This window comes from Lissotriton helveticus, chromosome 4_1 (genome assembly GCF_964261635.1).
Source record: "Lissotriton helveticus chromosome 4_1, aLisHel1.1, whole genome shotgun sequence".
Lineage (NCBI taxonomy): Eukaryota > Metazoa > Chordata > Amphibia > Caudata > Salamandridae > Lissotriton > Lissotriton helveticus.
Genome location: NC_136063.1, coordinates 2,104,858,636 through 2,104,877,889, shown reverse-complemented (window position 1 = coordinate 2,104,877,889; position 19,254 = coordinate 2,104,858,636). Strand labels below are relative to the sequence as shown.

Sequence of the window (19,254 nt, the reverse complement as noted above, 5' to 3'; positions counted from 1 at the left end):
CCATGAATAACCAGCCTGACATCCTGATTCTGCAAGAAACTTGGGCAACTGAATCCTTCTCCCAGAAAGGCTACTATGTTTATGACATACCAGCAAAAGCAACTAACCGGGGCCATGCTAAAGGAGGTTTGGCTATTATACTGAGGGAAGAATATTTGTGGGCCCAGGAGATTGTTGAGACCAACCTTGATAATTTACAGTGCATTAAGATTTCCTTAAAAATACATGATACTGCCTCACAAAATGCAATTCTGCTTTTCAACATATATGCCCCTCCTGGTAGAAAGCAAGATACCCTATTTGTAGATATCATGGAAACCATTACGCAGATAATAGAAGACCAACTTTATCTGTCTTATTTAATTATGGGTGACCTTAACGGAAAAATTTCCAACCTCGAAATAAGTAAGTGGGAAAGTATATTTAAAGAAGAATCACTGGAAATTTCAACTCCACAGTTCCCTAAAGGTATTCATACAGATAAAAGAGGTAAACTGTTACTATCAGCACTGCCTAATTTAAATGGGGTAATCTTGAATGGTAATGTCGAAGGAGATATTCCGGCATCATACACTAGACGGGGAAATGGGACCTTTTCTATTATAGACTACATCATCTGTGGTTTGGATTTAATGGAAACAGTTACGTTTTTGCACTCTTATTTTACAGTAGATAGTGATCATGCATTGATGCATTTAACCACCTGCTGGTTGGCTAACCCTACAGCTGCAGGTCACATCATCCTTCATAGAAATACAATTTTGGTAAAAAGTGAACAGAGACGCATCTTCTGGAACTCATCAACTATGGACAATATATCTGCACTGATCAAATATACTCAATTTCTAAAGAAAAAATATTCAGATGATCCAATAGCAAACTTTGAGTACATAATCAAGGAACTCAAAGATGTACTATTAAATAAGTTACAAGAGGATACAAAAGGAAATAAAAAGAAGAAAAATAAAAATAATACCCGGAATTCAATAACTAAGAAAAAGCTTAATAAGCTGATACGTGCTCAACATGTGTACTTTTCTCCGTCAAAAAAGAAAGAAATTAATAAATTAAAAAATCAATTGAGAAGAGAGAAACTAAGCTATAAAAAAATCTTACAAGATCGCAATTGGGTTGACATCCAAATAGCCGCAAGAAAATATAACCAGCGCAAATATTGGTCCCTAATCGCTAAAATAACTGGAACAAAAAAGAAGCTACAAGCCATACCGGTTCCACCGAAAGATTGGGAAACTTATTTGACTGATCTTTATAAAGCAAATCTGAGTATATTAGATGAAAAAAGCACTGATAACATCATGGAAAAACATAATTTATCGATTTCTAAAACCACGGCAATATCTGTAGAAACATATATTCGAAAAGCAAGAAATACTGGTGCCTCAGGCCCAGACCAAATATCCATCAAGGTCTTGCAAGCAGACCCCAAGGAGTGGGGCCAGATGTTATCACCACTCTTTAATCACATCTTCAACACTGGACAAGTACCAAAATCATGGCAGGGGAGTATCATCATCCCCATACATAAAAAGGGGAGTAAAATCATAGCAGGAAATTACCGTCAAATAGCACTGATGGATGCCACCGGAATTTTTTTTGCCGCAGAGGTATTAGAACGATTGAAAGATTGGGCCTTCTCGTTGGGTCTAATACCTATGTTTCAAGCTGGCTTTAGACCGAAGCACTCCGTTACTGACAATATTGCAATCATCCAGGTTATCCTAGATAAATACGTAACTCGGAAAACTCAGGCTGTATATGCAGCATTCATAGACTATTCTACCGCGTTCGACCGTGTCGACCGACCAACACTATGGAATAAATTAAGGAGTCTTGGTATACCAGAACAATTGCTACAGGTTATAGTAAGCCTCCATACCAATACCTGGTGTCAAGTACAAATGGGAGGCGAGAAAGGTTTAACGAAAATAATAAAAACAGCTAGGGTGTCTTTTAGCCCCGATACTATTTTCCCTATATCTCAGTGACTTACCATATCAGCTGCAACAGGGCTCAAGTTTGCCTCCTAAAATCGATAAACAAAGTATTCATGCGTTGCTTTACGCTGATGATATAGTGACGTTAGATCTCACTCCTTTTGGACTGCAAAAATCATTACACATTTGCATAAATATTCAAAAGAAAATTTTTTAATCCCAAATATAAAGAAAACAAAAGTTGTAGCCTTTTCTGGGAGGAAACAAAGTGCTAAATACAACTGGAGGCTTGGCGGAGAAAAGATAGACGAAGTTGACGAATATATATATACCTTGGCAGGATTCTCTCAAAGAATTTAAAAAATACAAAACATATAAATAACTTAATAAAGAAATCCGATCTACATGCTGGTGCACTTTCTAGACTATATAGTGCTACTGGTAATAGGCATTTCTCCTCACTGTTAAAAATATACAGAGTGAAGATCCCTCCTGTTTTATCCTATGCGACGTAATATATCCCTATAAAGCAGTGGGATTACATGGATCGTAAAGAAGGAAAAATCCTAAAAAGAATAATGAAGGTCTCAGACTCCATACCAGTTCAAGCTTTAAGATTAGAATTTTCCATTACAAGTGCTTATGCTACGGCAGTGGCTAACGTTATTAGGTGGGCTTGCAACCTCCTCCATGCAAAAGAGGGAACATTAAGATTCCTGCTGAAAAACGAAACTTTCGATTTAAATGCCGCAAAGCAAACTTTTCTAGGGAACATGACTGTTGTATTTCGAATGGCCAAAATTTGTCCGGACATACTGCTCTCCTGGTCTGTATCACAATTGAAACTTTTCCTAAAATGTTTTACCCCAAAATTGAGCTATGAACTTGATCTTGCACATTGTAATAAACTATCTACCTACAAACCTTTCATAGAATTATTGGAGTACAAACATATCCAGCCATACATTGGGTTTTCCCTTACGCATAGCGCAAGGAGGGCGATCACAATGTTACGACTAGGCATATATTACCTGTGCAATCTTTTAAATCAAGATGGTCACCCGGAGGATCCTCACTATGTTTTCTTTGCCAAGGGGGTAACCAGACCATCGAGCATTTATTATTTGTATGTCCTAGTTCTAATGTAACTATAGCACATGCAAGATATCTTGATCCTATATATCGCACCTGCAGAATTACAACGGTAAAAGAACTATTAATAGTGTGTAAACAGCCACCAAATGAACTTGTATGTTATAATTTTTATAAATTTTTAAAATCTGTTATTTTTATACTGATCAGTGATGTAAATTTTCTTTTATTGATTGTTTTAATGTTATATTTGTGGTCCTCTGTTGAGTACCAATACAAATAAAAATCTTTTGGACTTTTTATGTACTTTTAAACATAGTTAAGATTTTAAGCTCATTGTAAATAGTCAAAAACATTTACTTCCAAAGATATCACAAACTAACTCCAATGTATAATAGAAGGAAGCTAGGCCTGGCGGGAGTGCGTAATGCTGTGAATGGGAGATGTTTTCCAAGAAGACATTATGTGATCTTTCTTAAAGTTAAAAGAGAAATTTGGATTAACCTCCAGAGGCACTTAAAGAAAAAAAGAACAATGTCTATAATTACGGCATGTATTCTCATCAAAGACACCAGATGCACAATTGAGCCAATTTATTTGAATGAGTGGTGTACTATAGAGAAGTATTCCAAACTCATGACTAGTCTACAAGAAGAAATACAAAAAAAGGTCAATTTATACCTTGGAATAAAACATTAACAATTACTTATGAGACAATACAGGTTTACTGTAGACTAATTTCAAGCATTCCCTGTATTTGACCAAATATACAATATACTACACCCTTCATAAGATTAATCGGTATTTCCCAGGGTCTACCCCTCACTGCCCTTGCTGCAAGGTGTGTTGGGACATAGGAACACACATTTGTATAATGTAAATGACTTGCAAGCGCTTTAGCTTCTGGTGCAAAGTAAATCAGGAAGCTTGCTCGGCAAACAGCAGTAATCTCTCCCAAAATCTATTCGAAAGGCTTCCCACAGTAAAGCGCCTTAAATGGACTATGGAAGACAATATACTTTTCTTATAGACCGCGGCAGTGAGGAAAGTCCTTGCTAAGAAACAATATGATGTTAGACCCCACAGATTGCAGAATGGATCAAGGAATTTAGATCGATATCATCCTGCTATGAATGAATATAAATCTTTATTGTATAAAATAGAGATGCTATGAATGAATATAAATATTTATTGCATAAAATAGAGATGCTACCATATTAGTACTGGGTTAGTTGAAAAAGTGAAAATATTTAGAGCAATGCATTAACAGAAATCCTCAATGAGGGAAAGGACTAACTTAGGGAGCAAAAAGGGGGGTATAGTGATATACCTCAAGAGACTCTTATGACATTTAAAGTTAATGAGGTCTCCTTGACTCAGAATAAGTCTCTCAGATAATACAAATTGTATAGATTTAAAGTGGATTGGATTACAATGGACACATATGGATAATTTGATTGAGAAGATGTAGGAATAATGAATTAAATGCTAGTAGAAGTAAAAAAAAGTAGCCCAACATATGTTTCGATTAGTGTATGAACTTACATATTTGAACAAACTATCCATATTTCTAGTTAATTTATTATTTCTTAATGTACAGGATGACTGTAGGAAGCTGGCTCTGTACATACTATAGCAAAGTAGATTTAGGGAAGTTGCAGGAGTGTGCAGGTTCGGACTAATGGGTCCTAATGTGTCCTGTTCCAGGGGTGTCTACATGCCCTGGTATGCCACCCTCCAGTGGTAAGGGGTCCCCCCATCTTCATGATGGCGGGGACTAAGAGGGTGACCTTCGCCTCCCTCACCTGAGAAGTGGGGCTGGCAAAGGTGGGCACAGGTTTTCCAGCCAGTTTTCAAGCTCAAAATGGTGTCAGAACCGGTGGATGCCAGTTGCTGATAGCAGCAAAAGGCTAGGGCAGCTAACAAAGGCGGCAGGCCTTTGAAGCTCCCTCTTTAAAGACCTTGCCCATCCTGTGGGAGGAGGCATGACACCTCTGACCAGGATGTGCTTTGTTTCCATACCCAGAGAGTTAGGCGTCTCTACCCAGGGGTCCAGAAACCGGTCTGATGGTGGCATATTGCTGGGAGCAAGTCAGTAACCACACCTCTAAGATGCCCTTGGAGTGTATTTTTCATTCAACCCCACACAATGCTTGCTCCCATCTTGATGCCCTGGTCAGATCATTCTTTTATCCCCATTCAATATTTAAAACCCCCCATAGTAAAGCCTAAGGGTAGTTGCCCAGTGCAAGGACTCAAATGGCCAAGGCTGGTCCCTGAAGCCTGGCTTACAGACCTTGAGGCGAATGCCCCACCAGAAACAAGTGACTTGAAACAAGCGCAGAAAAATTGGACAACCTGGATCAATGGAACTGCAGACAGATGTTTTAGGAAACCTGGTGCAATAAAGCCTAATAATTCCAACAGGTCTTCCTGGTTCAGCCCCCAGCTGGTCACCCAAAGGAAAAACTATGAAAAGCTAGAAAGAAGCTGGAGGAAGACCTATGCCCCTGAGCTCAAAATAGCATACAAGGCAGCTATCCAGCAGTACCATAAGAATATTAAGAAAGCACAAGCCGCCTTTTTTGAAGATAACATAAAGAGGGCTTCTCACTTCTCCAAGGAGCCGTTTAGAATTGTGAAATATCTCACAACAGTTGAATCGGGCACATACATTGCTCAATATTCAAAAGAAAGATGTAATGAGTTGGCCACGTTTTTCAAGATTAAAGCGGAAACGATTTATAATTCCCTTGACTCAAACATGAGCCTGAGGCCAGCAGCAACCACAGTCCTTAAGAGCATCCAGGTACTTCCTTCAGCACAGAGCAGACAACAACGATCTCTCCCCCAGCTATGTTTTCGTACCCTAAACTAAGCAAAAAACAGGCGGGTTCCCTTTTATGGAACATTACATCGGGGTCCCCTATAGACCCTGTACTGCCCCATATCCTTGCCCAAAAGGGGGTCGGGGGCTGTGTTTTGACGCAACTCACCAGCCTCAACTCATGAAAAAGTGATAGTACCTAAAGAGTGGAAGCATGCCATTGTAAAACCGCTAATTACAAAACCTCAATTAGACCCAGCGGTCATGGCAAACTATCGCCCGATCTCTTTACTGCCCTTTTTGGGAAAGATCGCGGAGAAACATGTGAACAGTGCTATTTCACAGTTTCTGGAACCCAGATTGGCTTTCGGCCGGTGCATAGTACGGAGTCAGCTCTACTTATGGTCACCAAAAACTTAAAAAGCATACTAGATCAGGGAATGGCCCCGTCTATTGTGATATTAGATTTAAGCATGGCCTTTGACATGGTAGACAACAAAATTCTTGCTAATAGGTTCAAAAGCATTGGGATTAGAGGTACAGCCAACCAATGGGGGGCCTCGTTTATGCGTGACAGATCTTTACAGTGTATAGAGGCCGGCATCTTGTCAGACACTTTCTCAGCCCCTTGTGGAGTACCTCCGGGATCCTCCCGGAGCCCGACCCTTTTTAGGTTTCGCCTGGCGTCCACTGCGCAGCAGTGTTTGCGCAGGCGAAATCTTATGTTAGACAGTACGGGGCTTTGTCCCGCCTCTCTCTTCCATTGGCTAGCTCCATAAATGGAGGCTAGCCATTGGAAGAGAGATGTGTCAATCTTCGCGGGAGCAGATTCGTGGGCGTTCCGCTGTTTTTTTTTCGCTCTCCGCCCATTGCGATCGTCAATGCGGCGGTGGGAGGTGTTTTTTTTAAATTTTTTTAAAGGTTTGTTTTGGCCATTTTGAAAGTGTCGTTTACAGGGGTGGGTTGCGCGATTTCAGTTTCCTTTGCTAGCAGGTAAGCGGCATTTGCACTTTGTATGTCTATTCTGCCCTCCCTCCCGCTGTCCGTTCCCGCCCCCCCTCCCGCTGTCCGTGTGCCCGTTCCCGCCCCCATCCCGCTGTCCGTGTGCCCGTTCCCGCCCCCCTCCTGCTGTCCGTGTGCTCGTTCCCGCCGTCCCTCCTGTCCCCCTGTTTCTGTGTGCATAAGTCTCCGGCGGAATCTCCCTGTGTTTGTTGTTTCTGTTGCTGTAAGATCTGCAAGAGGCTCCCCCTACAACCCTTTGTTTGTGTGTCTGTCTTGTTGGTTTTGTTTTATGGCGTTGGGAGAAAGTAGCCGACTTATGTCCCAATGTATCCCGTTCATATCTTGCAGTTGGTTTCTCGCGATCCATTGCAGTTAAGAAAGCCTGCTTCAAAGTGTTTCAGGCAAAACATGCCTTTTGGGTAATAGAAGTGCTCGCTGCGTGACTTTACAAGATCGTTGATTGATATTATAAACTATCTAAAAAGATGTATTTTTATAACATACGAGCTTCCGTCCTTTTTAAAATATGTTTTCAAGTACTGCCTCACTGCAAGGTCTGGCTTTTAGTGTTGTAGTTTCTCCACAAAGCAGGCCCAAACATGCCCTGGGACGCGCCAGTCTCCCGCTGTGAGTGCCAGCCCGGGCGACACAGCTCCACGGGCTGGCGAGCCTCTGGTTCAAGCCACGCCCCAGCACTTCAAAGGGCGGCTTCGAGGTGCTATCACCCCCGCGTCGACCCCCTGCATCTCCGCTCCGAGCCGCGTTTGATTCTATGCACTGCCCTGGGGCCAACATTCTTGAGGCTCTCGTCCAGAGCACTTACACCTACTTTATGCATTTTAAAATCCCTCTTACCAATGTTATACAGTTGTGCTCGTCTTTTACTTACACAAAAAACGCCACTATGTGGAAGACTAAAGCCGGTGTTACAAATGAAGAGCCGGTGCCCAGCACCGGCTCAAATTAAGAGCTCGACCTATGTAATAAATTAGAGTTCACACACAAGCATAAATGTTTCGCTGCAAGTCGCATGCGTGCTGTTTTTTTTTTCAAGAAAGTAGCCAATTTATGTCACAGAATGTAGCCCTTCATATCTCGATAATCTGTTTACAACGCTTGCAACTGTTACATTGCGTGACATTGATCAACGGTAGCTTTGCCAACTTTTTATTAAGCCATCACGTGCACTCTGGTGCTTAATTTAAAACGGTGAATAACGGAACGCGCTGATGTATAAAGGCATTTCTAATGCTGCAGCAGCACGCTTCCTTTGTGTTTTCTACCAAACAAATGTATGCCCACACAGAGCCACTTAAAAGTCTGTTTTTGATGGCAATTTTAACCTGTATTTACAATAAGAGCGCGAATTGCACAGCCCAAAAAAAAAATGCTTGTACGACATCCTGCACACATCCTCATAGTCATCTGTAGGACACTGGCGCCGCCTACATTTACATATTACTCTGGATGAAATGACTCAACAATTCACAGGCTAAACCGTCTGCCACGTTTACAAAAGCAGTGCTTGTAACACCTCACTGTTAATGTTTGCTCCAGATCTGCCTCCATCTTGTCAGAACCTTAGTTGCCATGGTGCACTTGATTCTTTGTTCCAATAGAAGTACCTGCTTTGCATTTCAGTGACTTTTCCCTTATTTAAAGTCACCCAAATCCACTGTTTACAGCAGTTCCTCTTTCATGCGGCCAGAGACATATCGATGCTCCCAGAGACACCTCGTGGCACACGTGATGGTTCCAGTGTTCAATTTGGGGTAAGTACATCCTGACAGTGTAAAAGTACAGAGTGTACCAATGTGGTTTTTAGGTTTCGCCTGGCGTCCACTGCGCAGCAGTGTTCGCGCAGGCGAAATCTTTTGAGTTTCAGTATGGGGCTTTAACCCGCCTCTCTGTTCCATTGGCTAGTTCCATAAATGGAGGCTAGCCATTGGAACAGAGATGCGTCCGTCATTGTCCGAGCAGATTCGTGGGCGTTCCGGCGATTTTTTCGCTCTCCGCCCCTTTAACAACGTCATTGTGGCGGTGGGCGGATGGTTTTTTTTTTTCCGTCATGTTTTGGTCTTTTTCGAAGTGTCTTTTGCTGGAGTGGGCTGCGCGATTGTAGTCTCCGTGGCTTCTTTCCGTCTTGTTTTTTTGTTGTCATCTTTGTTTTCCGTCTTTGCGTGGCTCGTTGTTGTCGTGTCTGCTTTCCGTCTTTGCCTGGTATGTATGCTCCTGTTTCTGCATTTAAGGTAAACTCGTGGCTGTCGTCTTTTGTTTTTCGTCTTGTGTGCATGAGCTCCTCACCCCCTCCCCTCTCGTTCCTTGTGTGCGTGCGCTCCTCACCCCCTCCCCCCTCGTTGCTTGTGTGCGTGAGCTCCTCACCCCCTCGTTGCTTGTGTGCGTGAGCTCCTCACCCCCCCTCGTTGCTTGTGTGCCTTTAGGATCTATAACCAATGCAACCCCTGTCTCACAAGTTTATTGAACATAAACGCCATCCGCCCTAGTTACATTACCTAGTTCATGCTCGTTGTAAATTTAATCTATTTTTATGAGGATGTGGATTGAACAACAATACTGATCGTGGAGCATCAAGTATATTACTTTAATCAGATGTAGGGGTGCTTGTTACTAACAAAACTGCATCCTTTTCAGCACAGGTCAGCCTAGTGGAGGTAGGTAAAGTCTGTGAGAAAAGTGAAATTGTTAAAAGAGCGGTGGTTGTTGGTTAAGTGCCATTGTCTTTTGTTTTTGTTGCTGAAGATGCATGGCGGAAAAAACTGCTTTATTTCGAAGTGGTCACGGTGATAATTACTTCCCGTTTTTTTAATTGAAAGTAATGGGTTTGCTGCTTTAGGGCCCGGCTACCGTTCTAACTTGCTGCGAGTATACTTTAAATCCGTGATACTCAATGTACATCCCATGGGGGCGCTTGCGTCCAACTTGACCTTTACATGCGGCCCCTCCTTTAAACAGCAGCAGTGTGTGGGGCTCGCAGTATGTGGGGGGGGCTCGCAGTGTGTGGGGGGGGCTCGCAGTGTGTGGGGGCTCTGTGGGGGGGGCTCTGTGTGGGTGTGTGTGTGGGGGGCTCTGTGTGGGTGTGTGTGTGGGGGGGCTCTGTGTGTGTAGGGGGCTCAGTGTGTGTGTGTGTGTGGGGTGGGCTCTGTGTGGGTGTGTGTGGGGGGCTCTGTGTGTGTGTGGGGAGGGCTCTGTGTGGGGGGGCTCTCTGTGGGGGTGTGTGTGTGGCTTTGCCACAGATTAAGCTATTGGCATTGGAGAAGTGTGGCTCACTGGTTAGAGGAGGCAGACCTGGAAGCAGAGGTCAACCCGGGACCAGGGTTCAATTCCCGGCTCGGCGGGGTCTTGAGTCCTAAAATGTCAATGGACTCGACAATTCTCGCTCCGGTGCCTACTCGATTCACGGGTTAACACTCTGCGACTCTGGGCAATAGCTTGCTTAATCTCCACAACGGCCCCTCGCCCGCGGGATGCCTGGCTTTCACCTTGCGGATACCCTGCCGGGGTTATCTCACAGGGGAATACCAGGACGGGTTCCCTAAGCAAGCGCTTAGAAACCGCTCGGTGATTTGCGCTATATAAATTCCTGTTCATTTACATTTACATAAATGACAATGCCATTTATTTATCTGTTTTCAAAACCAACACATAAATAAAAATGTTGTCATTTACAATGCCAATAGTTCTAACTTTTGCAAAGGCGAAACCGTTGCATTGTAAATGCTTGTTAATATCTGTATGAGCCCATTGGCTCACATAGTACAGGAGTTTGAACTCTCCATTGTGTCATATGCTGATGACACCCAATTAGTGGTGTCAATAGCTGACTCTATTAATTCCAACCATAGGCAAATAATTCCATGCCTGGAAATCTAGAGACCTGGATGGCTGATTGCAGTCTCAAGCTGCATGGGGACAAAACTGAACTCATGATCCTGGGCAGCAAATTCAGCCCTTGCTTGGAGATCACTTGGCCATCAAACTGGGTCCCCAACACTAAATGCTCCATAAACAATCTGGGTATGTGGCTCGATCAGAATTTAACTATGGAGACGCAAGCCAAAAAATTGGCGGGCACATGTTTTGGTATACTTCGGATGATTAGGAAAATTCTGAGCCTAATCCCAGAGAACTCAAGAAGAACAGTGGTACAAGCCTTGGTGGTCTCGAGACTAGATTATGGCAACTCGCTATACCTTGGGTCACCTAAATACGTCACTAATAGGCTACAGGTTGTACAGAACGCGGCAGCTAGACGGCTTCTCAAGATACCCAGGAATCAGTCAGCTAGAGCGCCCTAAGGTATGCCATGTGACCTTAAAGGAGTCGTGTTAGCTGTCCCCATGATTCCTAACCTTGTTGATAAGGAACTATCTATTTTGATATCATGTGAGGTTATTTTTACACATTCCTTCATTGATTAACTCTTAGATGTATATTTTAGGAACATTAATGTAAGTTATTTGAATATCATTTTATGCCATCTTTAGGTCAGATTAAAGAACTAATGGTTTTAACTGAATTACAATGCTTATGTTTACGATTTGCCACTCTTTCGAGGAGGGTTTAATTTGTTTTCATCATTACATGGAGTGTTTGTCTCTTTGTCTGTTTTCTGTTCTTGACAGAACAAACCAAACTGATCTCAATGACACCTCCGTGTTCCAATTCTGTCTGTGCTACAAGGTGAAGACCTACTGACCTAACAACTGGCGATAACCTGGTAAACATTACCAACAATGGTGAAAAGAGTGCAAGCAAACATTGCTGCTTGTGATTACCCCGGGAAGTATTCTGGTCATGCCTGAATTCCTAAACGCATTCAGGGAAACTTGAACCCTTCTTTGAATCCGTCACCTTCAATTGGAGAACTCCAGGGTTCCTCTCTCTCCACTTCTCTTCAAAATATACTCACTCGCCTTACTTCAGTAGACATATCGAGGAACTGTACTCATCCTTGCCTAGATCAGTGACACCTAGATAGACCTAACGATTTCTAGAACTTTTTTTCTGATCGCAAGCTTAGCTGCATACTCAAACGTGCTGACAGTGGATGGAGAGAAGCGGTTTTAAGGGAGCCACTACAAGAGTGATGTTCTTCAGCTGGGCTCCCAACCCATGCCTTGCCTTGTTTCTTAAGTGGTTCTCCAACTTCAACCACCCAGAGCAGTTCTTCTGGGTTCTGCTGTGCCTAGATAGTGGCCTAGATAGTGATTGAAGGTTGTCCATAAAAATAAACACTAAAACCAAGGTTGGGTTCTCCTAAATGTCACATGTCAGAGTAATTTTCTGCTGCGAGAGCTATTTTTGCAGGCTGTGTGCGTTAGATCTTTTACCACAGGTTTCTCAGTGTCACAATTCTGTGGTCCTTCAATTCTATTGCAATTTCAGAACATTTTAGCACCTGACCTTCTGTGTAGTCGAGACCAGTAATCAATGTTTACTACAGGAGGTGGAGGAGCTTAGAAATGCAGTGTTTCAGAATGCAGTGACAGTCAAATGATACGACTTGATAATTTGAGTATCCATTCAGTACTTTAAGAAAAGAAAATTACTTTATGAATAAGTAAACTAGTCCACTTAAAAATACGACCTTAACCTGAACTTTCTGTGCCAGAGAATCACCCCTAATGTTAAAGTGACTTCCTGTCAGTGTATGGTAGAAACAAAATATCATTGAGCACTAAGGCCTGTGTTGCATTACGAGGAATGCTTTTGGATGGAGCAGTAAAATATTGATGCTAGCAGCGATTCGAGTATCCAAGTACTACTTTGATGTAGCTGTTTCTGGTACCAGAGGATGTACGTGGATACAAGGAGACACTCCTAAAAAAAAAAGAGTCCAGCTATAGTTCTTAATAATGGATATTTCAAAAACCAAACCGCAATGTTCCCACCCTCAGAAATCCTTGGCTTTTTCCTTTTGAGTCCAGGTGGCTGGCTACCCGTGGCCACAATGGTTTACAGTTGGTCATTGGAGTGCTGTAACTAGTTAAGAGTCAAACTGGTTCTAACGGGTCAATTTGTGGGCTGGTTAAGAAAATCTTCTGATAGCGGAAGAGGTTTTATTATAGGGGTGGAGCATCCACCAATAACTGGGACTTCTCCTGATAGTCAATGTAGCCATTAGCCACTAGGTCTGTTGAAGAAAAGTGTTACCAATACTTCAACTGTTGATATATCCAGAAGGGCTAGCGCAGTGGATCTGTTAATACTGGATCCAGCAAGACCTCTTGCTGTTGGCTGGATGTGTCTCTTTGCTTGGGGATCAAGATCAGCCATTTCAGTGTACTTCTGGAGTGGCACATTAGGCACCCCACAGACATGTCAAAGTCAGGGATACCCCTTGTCTGCTTGTAAATGTGATGGACCCCCTTCTTCTACCTGGATGTTTCTCATGTTTCAAGCAGGACAACACTAGCCCTGTACAGTAGAGTCCACCCTCTTGTGCATCTCTCTCACTTTTTAAAAAACATTCACTGGCATCCTTCTTTCATGCCCTAGAGTTGTTGGAGAAATGCAAGTTTTACAGGGGCTTGGGTGTTGGAGGGAGTGCTTAGGCACCACCTCTCCTCAGGTATATGTAAAAAGGCCTGCACGTACAACTACATACATACTCTACTACAGTCAATCTCACAAAACCTGGGTAGCGAGTACAGAAGCTACACTCAGAAAAAGGTGTATACGTTAGGTTATACAAGACATCTGAGCCAACCGGGGTGTCCATAAAATGTGTGATGGCAGGGTAGCACGGGTTCCTGTAGCTATGCAGAGGAATTTCACCCCCAGAATCTGCCCTTCATGACTGTGCATGTAGTGGGTGTGTGGTCAATCATCATCTCGATTGCATGAATGCTTTCCAGTATGGACTTCCATTATTTTAGCATGGCCACCTGCAGAATTTACAAAATGCTACTGCGAGCCTTATGCACAGCCAAAAAAACTCCTTCCTTCTAGGGTCGACCTCCGTGTGTACCATTTGAAATTTAGAAATCAGTATTAATGTCTCTCAAAGAAGATAGACTGGTACAGGAATCGCAGGTGACACAAATAATGAACAGATGCGAGTCACGCCTCAATAAAACTCGGTGACTAGTCAGAGTTATGAAATTGACATAAGTAAATAATAAAAATGTTAATATGGCAATACTGGTTTGTCAGTACTTACTATAATATTATGTGAAATAGACTTGAAACAATTGGTTGAAGATCACCCTCAATTACTTTTACTTGTAATCTCTTTGCCTTTCTGGAAATGGTTTGAGAACGTGAACCTGGTCACATTGCAATGAATTTGATTTATCAGTTGTTCACATAATAGTATCTTTTGATCCCTGATAACAGAGAATGGCACGTGTAATTCAGAAAGTAGCACTCGGTCACCCCATGCCCCATTTAAAACTTCCAGCAGTAAGTAAGGTGTATTTAACGATTAATTAAAATCCGTACTATATGTTTTGAAGGCAGTAAATGAATAAATAAATACAGTAAAATAATAAAAACTTCCTTGTCAAATAAGGGAGGGAGGATATTCAGTGTACACTGTCCAGGTTTGTGGCTAAAAGGTTAATGTCCTTCTACGTGCAAGTGTTCAAGGAGCAGCGTAAGTAACCTATAAAATGAATTGACGTTGTTCCACCTGCGGTCAAATGGTTCATGTGGCCAGAGTGGGGGAAGTGCCTTGTGCAAGAAGAAGGTCCTCTGCAGATGGTTATTTAAGCACGGCACATTAACCGAGGTAGGTTTAGTCGGGTGCTATGGTTGGTATTGCGGGCAAGGTACATCATCCGAATCCCCCATGGGGGCAAGAGTTCAGGGCAGAACAAACTGTTCAAGCTAGTAGAGTGCCTTCTTTAGGGCCCAGTCAACTCCCTGAAGCTAATATAGCTTGTCTACAGGAATGCACCCCTCCCTGGTTCCAGAAGGGCCCAAGACAGTGTAGGCACAGATTTAATGTAAACTTCCAGCATTGGCCGTAAAGGCATGCCTTGCTATATCAAATTCTCAAAAAACAGAAACCGTGTTGACACAGGTGTTCTGCTCTGGGTCTCAAATTGTGTTGCCTACCTGGGCGAGTGTTTCAGCTTTAGCCAACAAATTGTGATAAAATATCCATTCAGACTGTTAACACTGAAAACTCTAGTTTTACTTTTCAGTCTTCTTTTTCATTGGGCCCTCCGATACAAACTAGTGAGGGACAAAGTTACTATTTAAAAAAAACACCTACATAAAAAGTTCCTGTTGAGAAATAAGTGTTTACATTTGTTATACCTGTTCTAGATTGCTGTCATGCTTCTATCCAGTGGAGCTAATCCAGATGCAACTGATTCTTTACATTCAACTCCCCTGCATCGAGCAGCTGCGAAGGGCAACCTTAGGATGATTCAAATACTTCTCAAACACCGCGCTTCGACGAATATACAGGACATTGAAGGAAATACGCCTCTGTAAGTAACCAGCACACTACATGTCTCTCTTACAGTGATCTCATTGCAAGAATTGCCAGTAATAGGTATTCTGGGGGCTATAGTGCCCAAGGTGAAAGGTATAAGTGGCCAAAATAGGATTGTGTAAGCCTTGGGTAATGGGTAAAGTCTCCTCTGGAGCAGTTTATCCAGGGCTGTGAGTGCGCATACAAACAAATAACAATCAGTTAGGGACAGCAAGCTACAAAGATGGCACGTGGTCTGCATGAGAAATCATGGGAAATAAATAAAGAACAAGAACTAAAATATGTTTATCTAAAAAAATTAAGGGGCAGGGTAGGGATATGGGAACAGTTAGGCACCTTAGAAGGATACACAAGGTAGAGAATGTAGGTATATTCTAGGTTTTGTGACTTTAGTTCAAGGGACCGGCAAAGGCTCATCAGTAATTAAAGAAGGTGCTGTAAAGATCAATTATTGAATTAAAAGTTGTGTTGTAAAAAACAAAGTAACCTCAGTAAGCACTACAACCTTGTTGGTCTTTATCTGTGGTCCTTATTTACATATATATTTATTGGTGATTTGTTGGGCATCAAAGGCCGCTTGTAAGTTGCTTCTGAGTGTCTCAGAAATAAAATGAGGTGTAAAGGTTTAGAGAAGTATTGAAGTGGAAGAACGATATCAAGATAAACAGAGAAAATATTCACAATTGCATTTCAATTCCTCTTGTAAGCCGAAGAGAGGTATCCTCCGGGTAGGGAAAGTTGAGATCATCTTAGTTGCCCCAGTGATATCATCAGTAGCTCCTTCAGGTCCTCTTTAAACAGAGAGTTCTCTTGACAGGAGGAGCAAATCACACTTAAGTCATCTGGTGAGACTATTCCCGAGTGATCTCAGAGAGAGCATTATGTACTAGGAACATCTTGAGTTTCCCATCTGAACTGAGACACGCCTTCCTAAAACCAGGAATTAAAATCTCTCACAATAGCATGCTCCCCTCTCTCTCTCTCGCTCTCTCTCTCTCTCTCTCAGTCCCTTCCACTCCATTGCAGCCAAGCTATGTGCTGGCAGCAACACCTTGCGAGCAGCCACTGATAAAATTATACTACACTAAGACACAACATAGGCCACATTTCCATTCCTACATCCTTCCAGTCAAATACAACGCCCCGTAAGTCCAAGCTTTCCATCACTAACCTTTTGCTCCACTACACGCCCACATATTTATTTATTTATTGGGGTTTTTATAGTGCGCATGGCTGCCACAGCGACGCGGCGTCCCAGCGCAACCAGAAACCGGAGAAAGAACCGAGAGACCTACAAGCGCCTAAACATCAGATAATGGAAACAGCCAAGTTTTTATGGTCTTGCGAAACATCAAGAGATTGGGGATACCTCGAATATGCGCTGGGAGAGAGTTCCAAAGTTTGGCCGCCAAGAGGCCAAACGAGCGGCCCTCGCTCTCCAAACTCGAGGGACAAAGACAAGCCCACGGTCGGCAGATCTCAGAGCACGACTGGGCATGCAGGGCTTCAGTAAACCAGATAACCCAAAAGGGGCTTGGTGTATCAAGATTTTATGAGAGATGCACAGCACAGCACCTTAAACATAAAGCGATAAAGTGTTCTACAGTGGGCATTGGTCAATAGAATCTATAGCTCTGTGTAGTAATCAGGACAACACAGGTGATGTCCTGATTACTACAGAGAGCTAACAAATATGCGCGATATCACCATGCTTTTATTTTTGAAACTCCATTTTGAAAGTGTTCATATAAACAGGACAGAGCAGGAATTTTCAATCTCTCTGATCTATGTGCGGTGCTTCCAGCCACAAGGCCATCTCACATTGAACAGAATTATTTTGGAAGATGGTAAAATTGTTTGATTACTTCCCTCCGTGCACTTATGCAAGAGCTCATTGTTTGCATAATGAAATAGCAACAAATGTGCTGAGCAGAAGTCCTCCCTTCCCTCTCCATAGAAAATCTTCGGACCCAAAGGTGTCCATAAAAACCAGAAAAGATCGTATTCCGACTGCAGGACAAGCAGTGAAGTAAGGTGTGCGGAGAAAGTAGCATGACCTGGTGTGCTGTAAATCAAGTGGATGACGCAGCCAAGTAGTTACATGGCTGAAGGTACATTTGAATAATCTGAGAAATTAAACACATAGGAATGTGGATGTGTGATGCGACATGCTTGAAACTTTCCTTGCGTTGGCTCCGGCATTAGTTACGACTGCTAAGATTTTAGTACTAATGACCATAGTTCTTATAAATAGCACCATTTAAAATCCTATCTCCCCGATGTTCCTGTGTTAAGCGAAGCGCCGAGGTGCACCTTCGGGTGTGATTCGTGCGCTATAGCAAGTTAATTTAACATAACCTAACATTGTCTGTGAATGGGCATACAGACTACACTACTCTGACAAACATGATACCCGAAAGCTGTTGTACTGTTGGGAAAGTCCTACTCAAAAAGCCTCTTTCATCATATTCAATTACTTGATGACGATGACCCTAAAAATGTGCCATGTTATAGAATGAAATTTATTTTGCTCAACATGTATAAACGTTTGATTTAGCCTTTCAGGAACTTGAAAGGGAATTTGCTCAAGCTAGGGTGGAGGATACAAAACACGTTAAGCGGAGAAGGGATTTTAGTTTTAAAACCGGTAATTTGCGGAGCATTCATTAGGCTGACGGCATCCAAGACTTGAACCCATAGAGGCAAGTGGATAGCTGCTTAGAGATTCTCCACATACTAGTTCACTCAAGATGGGTCTTATGTTTGATCTTTGTTACACCCAGTTAATTCTGAATAGCAGCCTGGGGCAAATCGTGATGAGGTAGGTTGAGGATGGACAGGAAACGCCTTTGTGTTCTATGTTCCCGCTAAAATCACTATATCTAAAATTACTTTTAATTGTTTATACCTGTTTTCATCCTTGAAAATTAAAGTAAAAATATATGAATGGGGGGGCGTGGCCAAGCAGCATGGCTGACAGGACGTGAGCTCCCTCGGCTCCCGACCGGCCCGCCGTTAAATCCTAAATTATCCTGCCCAATACCGCCCACGGTGGTCCCCCATGTGCAGCCGGATCAGTCAACGCTGCGGGCGTACCCTGGGGGAGAGTGGGACAGCGGTGGTACCTGGGAGCGGCCGTGACGGCTCTGTGCCTGCCGACCTGATCGCCTGCAATTAAGAGAGTCCGGGGATGCGGCCTGCACCGGCCGGAGATCCGCGTCGGCCCTGAGGACCCCGGATCCTTCGTGTGCCTGGCGACGTTACTGATCCCCCCCTGCCACCGGGGGACTCCTGGATATTCCGGACCTCGGCTCTGCCCCCACAAGTAAGGAGTTTGGCGATCCTGGAGTAGCCACGCCTGACGCCGGTGCCCGCAGCGAGGGAGATTGCTGCTCAGATCTGCGTCGACTCGGGACCCGCGGGATTGCGGATCCCTGTCTGCCAGCCCGATCCTGATCTGCTGGCTGGGACTGTGAGCGGGCCCTGGGGGGAGTTGAGCCCCTCTTCTCTGCCCACCAACACCAGAGACTGCCAGGGGGGCGCCCTCTGCCCTCGGGGGCCTCCCGGAATCTGTGACATCGGCCTTTACAGCTGAGCTGGGCGGCCCCACTGGCGGCATTGAGGAGCACTGAGGATCCCCTTAAGATGAGCCTGGGGATCAAGCCTTATATCACCTGACTTGGGGGGGCCCTGGAGATTGCAGCCGGGGTGCTTGTGGCTATTAGAGCCCTCTCACGGCTCAGTGGGCAGGCAGCCTCTCCCACTGGCCCTGGAGGGTGTAGTGGCTCGTGGACTGGGCTGTGGCGCAATCCTGGAAAGGGATCTTTGGGGTGTTGGGCTCAGCGGTGGCTGCCCGGGGGGCCTGCGCTTGGACCGGCTGGTCCTGTGTCATTAAACTCTTGGGGAGCGCC

General features: G+C 43.7%; 1 protein-coding gene across 1 annotated transcript in view; it reads left to right on the top strand.

The window, feature by feature from the left end:
* PSMD10 (proteasome 26S subunit, non-ATPase 10) overlaps positions 1-19,254 on the top strand; it is a 131,951-nt gene that overhangs the window by 103,122 nt on the left and 9,575 nt on the right. Inside the window, exon 4 of the mRNA XM_078688782.1 lies at positions 15,172-15,338. Within this exon, the coding sequence (XP_078544908.1) occupies positions 15,172-15,338 (167 nt within the window). The remainder of the gene's footprint in view (positions 1-15,171; positions 15,339-19,254) is intronic.